Source organism: Helianthus annuus, chromosome 14, assembly GCF_002127325.2.
Source record: "Helianthus annuus cultivar XRQ/B chromosome 14, HanXRQr2.0-SUNRISE, whole genome shotgun sequence".
NCBI lineage: Eukaryota > Viridiplantae > Streptophyta > Magnoliopsida > Asterales > Asteraceae > Helianthus > Helianthus annuus.
The window spans coordinates 81,137,275-81,151,523 of record NC_035446.2 but is presented as its reverse complement, the minus strand read 5'-3'; the positions used below and the strand labels follow the sequence as shown (position 1 = coordinate 81,151,523).

At 38.4% G+C, this 14,249-nt stretch overlaps 1 protein-coding gene across 1 annotated transcript; it reads left to right on the top strand.

The window, feature by feature from the left end:
* Positions 1-1,240: 1,240 nt before the first annotated feature.
* Positions 1,241-1,717, top strand: LOC110906872. Its single transcript, XM_022151938.1, has one exon. It carries the CDS (start codon positions 1,241-1,243, stop codon positions 1,715-1,717), a length of 477 nt encoding a protein of 158 aa, XP_022007630.1.
* The last annotated feature ends 12,532 nt before the right edge of the window (positions 1,718-14,249 follow it).

Genomic DNA, 14,249 nt, shown 5'->3' with positions numbered 1-14,249 from the left:
TTGTCATTCGAGCTCATGTGCGATGCCAGTGATTATGCAGTCGGTGCGGTATTAGGGCAGAGATGAGAGAATCACTTTCACCCGATTTACTACGCAAGTAAAACATTGAATGATGCCTAAGAAAATTGCACCACTACTGAGAAGGAGTTGTTAGCAGTTGTGTTTGCATTTGACAAGTTCCGATCGTACTTTGTTCTTTCGAAAACCGTTGTGTTTACCGACCATTCTGCCTTGCGTTACCTGTTTCAGAAGAAAGACACTAAGTCGCGTCTGATTAGATGGATTCTGCTTCTTTCTGAGTTTGATATAGAAATAAAAGATAAAAAAGGAGCAGAAAACGTTGCAGCTGATCATCTCTCACGTTTGGAGGATCCTTGCAGGGAAGAGATTCGTGAGGAGGCGATAGGAGACAAATTCCCTCATGAGTTAGCGATCTAACTAACTACCTTGCAAACGGATTTGTGATGGATGGCATGAGTTATCAGCAAAAGAAGAAGCTTTTGAATGATGCATGGAGATATGTATGGGATGATCCCTACCTATTTAAGATAGGAGGTGATCGGATTTTGAGAAGGTGTGTGAGTAGATAGGATGGTTTAGACATTATTCGGCATGTTCATGAGGGTTTGACAGGAGGTCATCATGGTCCGCATGTGACTACGCAGAAAGTTTTCGATTGTGGGTTTTATTGGCCAACTGTAGTGAAGGATGCGGTTGAGTTTGTGAGAAAGTGTGATCGTTGCCAACGAACCGGCAACATCTCATCCAAGGATGAGATACCCCATAACCCTATTCAAGTGTTAGAAGTTTTCGATGTGTGGGGCATTGATTTCATGGGACCATTCCCATCTTCGAGTGGGAATCGGTACATCCTCGTTGCTATCGACTATGTTTCGAAGTGGGTGGAAGCTCAAGCTTTGCCAATGAACGATGCACGAGTGGTGGTGAGATTCTTGAAGAAGTTGTTTACACGTTTCGGTACTCCTAAGGAGATTATTAGTGATCACGGGACGCACTTTTGTAATTCCGTAATGGAAAAGGCGTTGGAGAGATATGGAGTTACGCACCGCTTGTCTACCGCGTATCATCCGCTTGTCAAGTGGAAAATGCGAATCGAGGAGTTAAGAGGATTTTAGAAAAGACGGTGGGAAAAAGCTGAAAGGATTGGTCGGATAAATTAGATGATGTGTTGTGGGCGTTTCGTATCGCCTACAAAACGCCGTTAGGAACTACGCCGTTTATGATAGTGTATGGGAAATCATGCCATTTGCTGGTAGAATTAGAGCATCAGGCTCTTTGGGCGCTTAAAACCGTTTGTTTAGATTTAACCGAGGCCGCTAGAAAAAGATTCTTCCAGATTCATGAATTGAAAGCTCTTCGTGATGCCGCATATGACCGATCTTGGAGTATTAAGGAAAAGTCAAAAGCTTTACATGATAGGAAGTTGCGAAAGTTGAAGGAGTTTCGAGCGGGTGATAACGTGCTTTTATTTATCTCGAGATTGAAGTTAATCGCCGGGAAGTTCAAGTCGAGATGGTCCAGACCATATGTCGTGAAGGAGGTTTCCCCGTACGGTACCGTGGAGTTGTTTAATGAAGATACCAAGAATTCGTGGAAAGTAAATGGACATCGTTTGAAACACTACCTAGGGGGTCCCATCGACACCGCCGAAGAGGAAGACGTTCCTCTTGCGCACCCGCCTAGCACCGCCGCATAATTTCTTGAGTAAAAACTCAAGTGTAGAGTTTGTACATTAAAATCGGAAAATTACGCATTGGGGGTAGTTTGGTCATAACAAAAATTAATTTGGCATTGCAAACTGCTGCTGCTGCACATTTCCTGCTACTGTTTGCTGTCTACGCGGGGCATGTAGACCCTCACTGGTATCTTACGCAGCCCGTGAGGGAATCAAAAGCAGATAACGCCGAAAATTTGGCACATTTGAAACCCTTATCTTCTTTCTTCTCTTTCTACGGCGACTCCACAAGACCATCCATAGCCACCACTGTTTCCACCATAAACCACCCTCCATAAACCACCCATTACCTTCTATTCCACCAGTAACCACCAAATACCTCGGTTATCGTCCTCTGTTTTCAACCTAACCGAAGTGGGTTGTGCATACATTACCATCATCTTCTTAGTTCTTTTTCTACATCGACTGTAAGGTATGTTTTCCTACAAACTCTTCTCTGTTTGTCTGAGTATTGTTTTAGTTTGTTAGTCAGTCGAGTCAGTAGGTTTCTGTTAATGGGCCAGGTCTGCGTTTTAGTTAGGTCTGTGTTTGTGGTAGTCGAGTTAGTAGGTAATCAAATATTGCTTAGGTTCAGGTTGTTTACAGGTGACAGGTGGGTACGGGTTGGTATTATCTTGGTTGTTTTGGTTGCGGGTAGCCTGGGCTATGTTAATGTTAAAAGTAGGCGTCTTTGCGGATGATTTTAGGCTAGGTTTCTTATGTTATGTACCTGCGGATAGAAATGAGTGTGAGGGTCGGGTGGTTATGATGATGTTAATAGAATTGTTTTTGAAATTGAATCGAGTTTTTGTGATCATAAAGAAGTTTTCAAATTTCGTTGGTTAAGTTGTGGCACTTAAAGGCGTTTATTATTAGTTCGAATACCATATATTAGTAAGTTTTAGGCTGTAACCAGGTTATAAAGGGTTGTTCGGGTTTGGTTGATTTGCTATTTCGGACGGTTTGGGATGGCTTAAGTTCAAGCTAAGTGTGGGGATGCAGGTCGCGATTTTTTGACATAAAAATAGGATGTTTAACACTTATTCGGCCCGTGTCCATTGCTTCCACACTTTTGTTTGTTTGATGATGTTTTTATCGGCATTTGAGCTTACTTGAGGATAAGTAAAGTGTCGGGAGGAGGTAGAGGTTATAGTTTTATATTTTGCGTCTACTTTAGGTCGAGTCTAGCTTAGTGTGTAGTTTAGCGTCCTTTGTGTCGTATGAGTTATTTTTGAGTCGTTTTAGTGTCTTTATGGTTCATGTTTGCTTACTTGAATATTAAAACCACTCGCCCGTACTCAATCTCCATTCGGGTGAGGTTCGATTTATGCTTAAATTGATTTGCAAAATGATGCGTTAAAGTCACTTGTTTTCAAACCACGGCCACGAACGAAATGCTATACGGCCGTCGATTGAATGTATTTTATATATTTTTATAAAAAAAACTCAAAAATACAAAAAAATAGTTTGTGTTACTAACTTTTCACCTGTTTTTGCTCATTATTGAATTGTTTTCCAGGATGTTAGGTGAAGGATCATCTTCTGGCATGAGCCGGAAGAGGCGTGCTTCTACTAGATCTCAGGACGTTGCTAAGGAGCAGCCAGCTGATTTACCACACAGGGAGATTAGTTATCGTGGACCTGGGGTTCCACATGGTCAGAGCACAGTCTTAAGGGATAGCCCGTTTCTACAGTTTGCTTACCAGACAACTGAGTATTCACGATATCATGTTATTAGGGTAGTAAAGCTGCTGGAATTCCGTAGGATTGACTAGGAGCTGGTAGGACGTCTGGGTCAGGTTGATAGGCTACAGCAGTTGTTGGGGGAGAAGTTTAGGTTGGCGCTGGATTGTGATTCACCCCAGTATTACGAGCTTGCATTGGAGTTTCATTTGACTTTTCTGTATAGGCATGTTGGGGGTTCCCTGAGCCGGATGTGGTTTCTTTTGCTTTGGGAAAGAAAATATTTAATATGACTCTACCGCAGTTTGCGACGACGACAGGTTTTTACACGCAGCAGGAGGTAGAGGAGTCGGGGTTTGTTTGTCTGCTGAGGGGTGTGGTGAAGAAACAGCAGGAGCATTATGTCCTGAAGGAGGATCTAGCGAGGTTCTGGGTTACTATTGCTACGTCACCATTCTAGAACAATATGGTTGTGTCAGACATTAGAGATCCACTCTATAGGTTTGTGCACAAGATTTTAGCAGCCACACTGATCGGCAGGCACGAGGGTGACAACAAAGTGAACCACCACAGTCTTTTCTGCTTGATGTGTATGGTGGAGAGACGACCGACCAATCTAACGAGTATTTTTGCGTGGTCGATGACGAGACCGAAGAAGGGAGGGAGTAAGTCTCGGTTGTTTGGTGGACCTTACATCACTTGGTTAGCGGACAATTTAGGGGTTTTTGTTGATTATCCTGCTGAGAGGATGCATATGCTAAGAGAATGCATACTGGTGCAGCTCCTTCATTGATGGAGCTGAAGAGTTTTCAGCTAGCAGGGATTGTTACATATGATGAGCCACCAGCTTGGTCGGCGGTATTACAGGGGCCTCAGGTGCCACCTCCACCGAGGTCTGATGTAGAGGTTGTTATGCTGGCCGCGATTCCCCCACGTTATCAGGTGCCACGTGTTAGGCGTGAGTTTCCTGCACTCGAGTATCCTATCAGGGAGCCTCGGCCAGATCCATTGACTATAGAGGCACTTTATGATAGGATGGAGAGCCTGCATGAGAAGATGCGGGACGTCATGAGAGTGATTATGGATCACCTACAGTTACAGCCGCCGCCGTCTTGGCAGCCACAACAGGAGGAGCCTACTAACATTGATGAGGGTTTAGATGATGAGTAGTTTGAGGAGATCGAGGATGCAGCAGCGCTGACATCTTATATCTTTTGTTTATTTTTCTTTTATGTTGTTTTTATCCTCGCATTTGGTCTGTACTTACTAATACTTAAACAGGTTGGATGGGTTTTTGGGGTTGGTTGATACATTTTTTGGATGGTTGTTGGAACTGATATTATGATGATATATATTATGTTTTGTTGGGTATGTTATATTTGATTGTTAGGTTGAGTTTGTTGCCGCTTCCGTTCGCGTGTCCGAGTTAGAACAGTTTGCTGAGCGCGTGTGACACCCTTATTATTATTTAACGTTTTTTGTATAAATTATGATAATAAACATGTGATTATGAGTACATATACCTTCCATAATGCGGGTTTATTAAAACATTTACAATTTAAAATTTAAAACAAAATAGTGTAATTGAATTCGTCATTTAAAAATAATGACAAAACAACATGCGGAAGCTTCTTCTTCATGTGTTCGGTTCTTTCTCGTCGCTTGATCTCCATCCGGTACTTCTGATATTCACCTACGGTCAAAACCAACTCAAAAGTTAGTTTTGATAATTTAAAAACATGTTCCGAATTATGCCTCTCGCGCCACGCGAGAGGCTTGGTTTTACTTGTCGCGTGCCGCGGGGGATCCCGCGTGTCGCGTCCGGATCGGTGTCACCGCGTGTCGCGTCCGGATCGGTGTCACCCCTCGCGTGGCGCGGGGGAGACTGTTTTCCAGCAGGTCCGTATCTGGACCTGCATTTCCTGCCCAGCTTTAGTTTTGATCAAACTCTAAACTTCAAAATGTCATAACTTTTGTTCTACTTATCCGATTCACGTGATTCTTTTTCCTACGCGTTCATAATTTAATTCTCCATCACATGGAGTTAAAATTCAACAATCCAAACTAATAAAATTCCAGATTTTTAAGCAATCGGCTTATTATTCAAAATCAACATTTTGACCCGTTTGTATTTAAAACCACTAACTCAATTCTTAGACAATCAAAATACATACGCTAATGCATTTAACATACAAACCTTAGCTTGGGTTCATATATATATATGTATATATATATGTATTATAAATAGCGCGACTAGTACGCAAACTATGTGCATAAGCTGTTTTGACCCATTTAGAGAATTCAAGCAATTTAGTCAAAAAATTGCTATTTTCTTTTGACATTACATAGTTCCCTATCTAATTAACTACATATATTCCACCACAATTATTTCGTGGTGGATTTAACATAATAAACCCCTTTTTGTTTTTTTTCCAAGTTTTACTTCTCAACTAGTCATTTTACGCAAATGACCATTTTTAGATATTTGGCCCGAGAACCCTTATTACTATAACTTGCATGCTTATCTAAGGTTTACATTACCCTAAAACATGTTTCTAAATAGGCCATAATGGTTGTTTACCCGATTTACCCATCAAGGGCTTTTTGGTCCACTCTATGTCTTTCGTTTTACAGCGAAGGACCGTCTCTATCTAATTGACCAAATTAGCACTTTTAACTACCACATGATTATACGTACCTGGCTCGGATCAACATATTGACTCGTTTTAATACCTTGTCTTCACTTACATGCTATTTCATAGAATCGCTAATTCACGAGCCGTTCATCCTGCGAGCATGAGACTCGACATATATTTATTAGTTGTTAATTGTCAAATGGTATCAATATTATCATTTGATCCATTTTAGCATTTTTATTAGCTTAGGCTTACTTAATAAGTAGCCATACAAAAACTGATTTTATCTTAGTCTTTCCATGACTACTTTACCGTTCCACCCCGTTATACCATTACTATGGTTTTTAACACTCGATTTTAGTTCCGACCCGTGTCATTCGTGTCGGTAACCATATTTCAAATATCATCTCAATTGTATTTAATACTTACAGAATCGATACATATTCTACAAAAAGGCGTAAGTTTCACTTACCTCACATCCGAACCACGCTTTTCCTTTACTTCTTGATTCGTTTGACCCGCTCCCTCATAAAGCTTCCACTTAGCTCATTAGGCGTCAAACTATCATCATAATTCGTAAGACGGTAAGATTAGTCATTATCAATTATGACTACCCCACCGTACGGGTCTTATGTCAAATTTATCACTCGATCAAATCATTGGTCAGTTTGACTTCCTAAAAGTCAATTTATCTATTAACATATTCAAACGCACATTTGGCTCATTGAACCCACTTGGGCATTTTCATCCGAACTCTTAACAATTCTAGTTTTTACACACCAATTAAACCGGGATTTCATTTAGGCATTTCATATCACTGAAAATGGACTGTTTTGTTGACTTGTTTAACCTGTTTACAAGTCTTCAAAAATTATGATCTTTTTATGTGGCGTACCTATCGGAGGGTTAAACCTTGTGTTAAAATTTCAAGATCTAACTCTTTACCAAAAATTCGTAAAAATTCATTTACTAAGCCTGCAATCAGATTCGTCACTTCTGACTGCAGCTTACGGAAAAATTCATTTAAAATTCCTCGTTTATCCGATTGACGAAATTCCAATTGGAGATTTTTGTAATCACTTAAAACTTTCTACAGTAAGAATTTGAGATCATAACTCAATTCCTAAATTGAGTTATGACATTCGTAATGGGCTACAAATTCTGCCAGAAAACGCAGCTTAAACCTTCGCTACGGAAAAATTCATAAAACGCTCAGTTTTCGTCGAAAAAATGCGATTCCAGTGGGGTTTTAAAGATATTTCCTGGAATTACATTTTAGACTAAAGAAACACATGTTTTTTTCAAGTTTTGTTCAGGTTACAGCCAATACAAGTCGGCTGTAAATTCTGATCAGAAGCTGTTTGATTTCAGCTTTCAATTAAAGCATGTTCATGACTTCGTAACACTAGTTTTAGCAAATCAAAACCCTAAAAACATCACATACATGAATTATTTACCAATTTCATTACAACATTTCAAGAACCCATCTCAATTATGTATGATTAAATACTCAAACTTGCAAATTGTTTAAGTATCTCGCATCAACTATCGATTATGACGATTTCTAGCACAAACATATCATCATCTTTATTATTTAGTCAAAACCCACTTAGCACATACAAGAGTAATCATCAAATCCCTAGTTTCTAACACCAATTCTTCAAGTTTTCAACTAGGGTTTGTTTCTAAACATGAATTCAACACATAAATCACTCATACATTCAACATTCATCCCCGAATTTTGATTATGAGTGTTCATCATAATTTCTAGACATCACCAAATTACAAAATTTGACATACCTTACGATCTCTGAGCTTAGGTGATCACGAATTTGTGTTCATGCATCGATTTGGGGCTATAATCAACCTTCAATTTGATGATTTTGGTGAACTAGGGTTTGCACCCTTTTTCCTCTTCTCCTGGTCGTTCCACGCACACACACCTTGTGTGTGTGTAATTTTTTTATTTTAAAACACAAGTTTCACAACTTACAACCTTAGTCCCTTTTGTTTCAACCTTTTATAAAAAGGTTCCTTAATTCTTGCTTTCTTAATGTTTTTGCTTAATTACTCAATACTAACTAAGCTAATTATTTCTAGTTAACTTAGTGGGTTCCGAGAGTTATAACTTGTTTTATTTTAAGTGTCGTTAACTCACGCCTCTTCTTGACTTTGTTTTCTCAAAGCATTTGTTTTCTTTTTAATTAATAGTAGGATTATTTGTTTAAATCCTAATATCCACCGGGTTAATTTTACCACCAAGGGTATTTTACCCGTCTTTTTAGTATAACTGGGTTTGATTACCGAACCCGTTTTCGGGGTGTTACAGCGCGTTTGGATTGGAGGGCATATGTGGTATCGACTGGCACACTGACTGTCTCACATATTTATTCAGCTAAGTCGTTCCACTTGTATATTTTGTATATTTATTTATTTTTCGTATTTCTTTTTGTTTTTAGGTATTTAGGAGTCGTGTTTTCATCCTTGCATTAGGGACAATGCAAACGTTAAGTGTGGGGATGGGACACTTGGGTCTTAGTCGTTAGTTGTTTATTTGAGTCATAAATTTGAAAAAAAAATTAAAAATTTAGAAAAATGTCTTTTGAAATAAGAAGTTTGCAAACTAAAAAGCGGAAAATGATAGAAAAGTCAGGTTTTTGTTCGGGTTCAAATAATGATAATATGAGATAATACAATTGAGCTTGTGTCTAGTTTGGGATGTGCGGGTAGGCTCGATTCGGTTCTAGGTTCCATTGATCTTAAATATATCTAATTGTCGGTCTACTAGTGGGTTCTCATCTAGGGAAAGTGGGGAAATTGAAACCGCCAATAATAGTATTAGGGATGCCGTTATAAGTTAAGATCGTTAGAGTTTCTTGTCATATCTCGTTGAAAAAGAAAAAAAAATAAATAGAAAAAAAAGAGTTAGAAATTGAATGAAAGTAGCGCATTTCTATGTATTCTGGGTTGGGGATGGTGACTTTACAACCGGATTACCGCTAGGATGTGTGAAATCGAACTTGCTAATAAAAAGTACCGGAGCCTAAGTAATCTGAGTTGGAGATAGCGACTCTACAGCCGGAATGCCTCTGGGTTAGGGAAAGCAACATCTACGCTCGTGAAAAAAAAATGCTGAAAAAAGAATTAATAAGAATAGATTTGATCTTAAACTCTCTTGATCTTGGTATAAAAGGTTAGGAAATAACCCAGTGGTTGTTCCTTTTGTCCTATAAGCTTGAGGGGGATTAGGTGTACTTGCGATTCTTAGGGTGAGTCCATAGGTAGATTGACCATAATTGAACTAAATTGCATGATAAGGGCTTAGAACCGAGTTTGGGTTTAAATGGACAAGTATACTTGCAATCGCGGCTAACACAAGTTTCGGTTTTAATAAGTAATTTAAGCTTTTGTCCCGAATGATTATTCCGACTATGATTCCGTTATGCATAATTCTTTTTCGAAGACGAAAAAATGATAAGTGTGGGGATATTTGATGTATTGTTAAATACATCTTTATTCGCGTCCGTTTTAGTCGTTAATTAATCGTTTTAGTGTAGATTGTACATACTATTGATTTATTTGTGTTTTCCAGGTCTTTGCAGCCAAAATATGCAGAAAAGAGTAAAAATCTGGAAAAGCAAAGTATCGGATCGGAAAACGGGAGCTCAGGAGCTGAAATGAGACGGAAAACTGATTCTGGAGTTTCCAGGCGGGCCGCGTAGACATCAACGCGTTCTTGCGCGCCCCTCCAATTATTAAAAAATGGTTTTTTGAGTTTAGGAGCCACACGGGCCACGTACACTTAACCATATTCCTTACGCGGGCCGCGTGAACGTGAATTTCGTGCACCGACTTCGAATTTCAACGGCTAAAGGGTTTGTAAAGGTTATATAATGATCATGATCGTCAACAGCCGTAACAACGACGAATTTTGGAGTTCCAGGAGCTTAGGAGAGGCTAATTGAAGGCGTTGGAAGCTTTCGGTTGCTAGGAATCATCGGGTAACGATTAGGAACGCTCGGGAGTGAAGTATTCGGGTTTATTCTTCCCCTTTCTTTATTTTTCTTTTGTTTCTATTCGTTATATGATGAATTTAGATTTGTTTATGAATGTTATTATGTTTTTGATCATGTTTAGCGGCTAAATTTCATAAACTACCAAGGCTAAAGACAATGGTTTAATAAACTTTGGATTTTTATTCGTAATTTATGTGGTTTATGGGTTTTCTTGAAAAGTAAACGATTATGATATTTTGATTTGGTGTATATGCATGCTTGATATTGTTTGATCATTGATTATTTCTTCGTACGAATCTTGGTGACAGTCTTTATCACATAATAGAATCGTGCTAGGGTTTTAGATTTTGGTGAGTGTCTATATCACGTAATAAATCTTTAATTCTTCAGGGTTAATTGGTCATCAAACCTTAGAAGTAATATTCGGTAATCTTATAAAATCAAGTGTTCTACTAATCTTGTCGTTGTAAGGCTCGAGGTTATTAATAGGTCTCGGTTTGGTATATAGGTAGGATTAGGTTTTGTAAGAAATCAATCTTAGTTCCCTAATCCTTCTCTTGTCTATTAAACCAAGTTAGAATCCATAGTTGCCTTAGACTTTCGCGCTGTAAGGTAGATTGTCATATTAAGTCACTTTTCAAGAAGTTAGAGGACTGTAAGGAAATCTAACAATCGGTAGTCGTAACAGCCTTGTAGAGTCTCACAAGTTTCTTCCTGAGAAGGGTCGGGAGGTCTTAGTAGGGATTTCATAGGGTTTAGCATTAAAAGATCCCGGTTCCACAACCACATTAGTTTCGAATAGAAATCCATTCTAAGTTAAACTTGCGTCTAGCCTAGGTAGTCTTCATCGCCTCTGGTTTAAGTCTTCGTCCAAGTTCGTTTTTAGTTGTTTTAATTAATTTAGTTTAATCTTTATTTGCTTTATTTAGGATTTTTAGAAACCCCCCCCCCACCAATCGAATAAACCATTTGTTAAGTTGTGTCAGTCCTAGTCTAGATAGAGTCTTAGCATAATTTAATTGAGTCTCGTGGGTTCGATATCCGGACTTGCTTAGCTTTACTAGAGTCGATCGGTTCGCTTACCGGTTTGTAGTTTAGTCAAGTTTAGAGAGTCTAGAGCATTACTTTGAGTCTAGATTTAGATTAATTTTAGTTGTTTTTATTAAATTAATTTTAGCACATCAATGTAAAAGCACCAGTCAAAGATAAAGAGATGTGTATTCCTATTCACCTTAGCTAGTTGGGGAAGCAGGGTGTCGAACCATGAAGAGTTTATGGTCGGTGGCTAAACTCGATTGATTAAGACTTATTTTAAGATTGGATTAATGGTCGAGATATGAGACAGTAATTATGATTTGATTGAAAATAACGAGCAACAATGAAATTAAGATTTGTACACAATGGTTTATAAAAGGATCACACCCCGTGTTTTGTGTTTAGTAAAATAATTAGAAAAATCTCATAACTTTGGATTCGAGTTTAGATAAGCATAATTGATCAATAAGGTTTTTCACAATCAAGGCCAATTCAAAAAGACCAACAATCATCTATCAAATGCAATTAGTGCAATAAAACGTTCACTAGACGATTTTAACAATTGTATGCAATAAAGAATTGGGATAATCAATCAAATTGTAGCATAAACCATATGTCATTAATGATTATGTTAAAAATGTTGACGGTATTAGAAAACCTTTAACTAGATGATTCAATAATAATACAAAACAATAGATTCTCATAAATTAATCAAATGATTACATGAACTAGTTCTCAAATAGATAGAAACATGAAATAAACCCTAAAAACTTACAAAATCTACACTCGAGGATGATCACAAGTAAATTAGCCTTGCATCTTTATGAATTGCATCTTGTATTCTTCAATTTTCGGTTTGAAATCTTTAATCAGAGGTTTTGGAATGAGAATCCAATTGTGGAAAATCACCAAAATAGTCTAAAAACTGAATGTGTTTGAATGAGGGCGAGGCCTTGATTAAAAACCGGCTAAATCATCTATTTCCTCAATTTCCCCACATGAAATCATCCCACGACGTTGAGGACACAAGAAAAGGCATCCAGGAGGTGCCTTTAGATCGTCATCACGATCTTATGCTGCATTACGCCCCCAAGTTGCTCCCAGAACGCCGACTCTTGTTTTCTTTTATGTTTTTCGTTAGTTTGACCCCTTGATTCTTTAATCTCTCGCCTTATCTCATCCATAGTCATCCAAACTCATCCAAAATCCCTTTTGCATCCTTAATGCATATAGTCCTGCAATCATCAAACATTATCAAAGTATCATTCTTCTAGGTAGTTATACATGTAAAAACAATGATTACACATCCTTAAACCCATATTACACCTAGCCATCACATCCCCACGCTTACCATTTGCTTGCCCTCAATCAAACTATCTTGTAGCACATTTGCACCAATTAACCAAATACAACAACATCTCAACCATATGTGAGTTGAGGTCCAGGGCCATACCCAATTCAGAAGAATACATATATCAGTAGAATTACATCCCAACAAACAACACGATATGTGTGTAAAACACAAAATTGCCTAATTAAACTTGATGTTCCTCTTGATTCAACAAACATGCAATCACACCTCTCACAATTGACATTTCGCTCATTTTCATATATGGGCTAGCAATGATGCACTAGCATATTTGTAACACTCAAAACCGATAATGAATCTCATTATCATAAGCTTACATATCAATCATATCTCCACCAACTAACACAATCATAATGCACAAATCAAAAGGACTTAAACGAGTTAAAATGTAGGCTAGGATATAAGGTATGGAATGATTATTTATTTGAGTGACTAAAGATGGTGAAAATCTAACTTGCTAGGTCAAAATAAAACAAACACAAAACATCTATGTTCGATTAACTCAATCCACAAATAAACAACTCTTTTTTGTTTTCTTTTTTTTTCTATTTGATATTTTTACTTTTCTTTCTCATACTTCTTTTAGCAATACATAACATAACAACTATGACCTAACTTTGACCAAATTTCACCACTCGGGTGTCAAAAATTTTAATAAGTTAACAAAGCTAGAGGGGTTGGTGGTTTTGGGTTAAGAATAGAAATAGTAATGCTAATGTATGTAAAATGCAACATATAAATTACATCAAATGAGGCATAAAACTAACCCTTTTTAGTACTAATGTTGGAAAAAGTGTGCTTTTGTCTTCCTTTTATATTTTCAGGATTAAATGAGAGTAAATGAACAAAAGGAACAAATATGCAGCAAAATCTAACATAATTACAAGAAAAGGAATAAACGTGGCATGCCCGACCCCTCGACAGCATCTTCCCAAGCAAAAACAAGTGAACAGAAGGCTGAACACGGCCCAATGCCCAGTGGACATGGGGGCGTGGTCAGATGTCTGCAGAAAGGACAAAGCTATAGAAGCTTTTATCCCTGACACGGGGGCGTGCCCAGCTCAATACGGCCGTGGTCAACACTAAGATTCGCAGAATCCATGCAAATCTTGATAGTACAGATACGCTTCTGCACACGGGGCCGTGCCTAGCGGACGCGGGGGCGTGTGGAGCTAATGCAAACAAATTGCAAGTAATGAAGAAAGAGAAAGTGGATGGACACGGGGCCGTTCTCAATGGACACGGGACCGTGTCCGGGCTTCTGTGTAGGCTCTAAAATGAGGTGCTTGGTTCACTTCAAAGGCATCCCTTGGCAAACCACCTCTCTCCCACTTCACCCACACTCCCCCACCATCACAACCCACATCCACCACCATCATCCATCATCCATCTTAGAGTGTGTGTAGTAGTCTTGGGATCCAAGATTGATAGTAAAAGTTCTTGACAATCAAAGGCCATGTTTGCCTAAGTCTCTTACATCACTTGGTGAAGACAAGCATTTAGTGTAATACTTTTGATTTTTAATCTTTTCGCACTTTTTATTTGGTTTTGTATTAATGACTTTAATAACTAGTTTCTTATGTTGAAGGTGAAAATCTCTTATCATTTGTCCGTGGTGTCTTGGCATTATTTTACTGTCTATATAAAATAAAAGATTTACACCATTCATATCTCTATGGTCTATATAGAGATATGTTGGCTACCTGGTCGGGGGTTAAGGGAATGGTTTGGTAAGGTTCTTGCCTTGTTCAATGTATAGATCCTGCAATGACCTA

Excerpts from the sequence above, each read along its gene's own strand:
- LOC110906872 (XM_022151938.1), top strand. The coding sequence starts at position 1,241 with ATGATAGTGTATGGGAAATCATGCCATTTGCTGGTAGAATTAGAGCAT.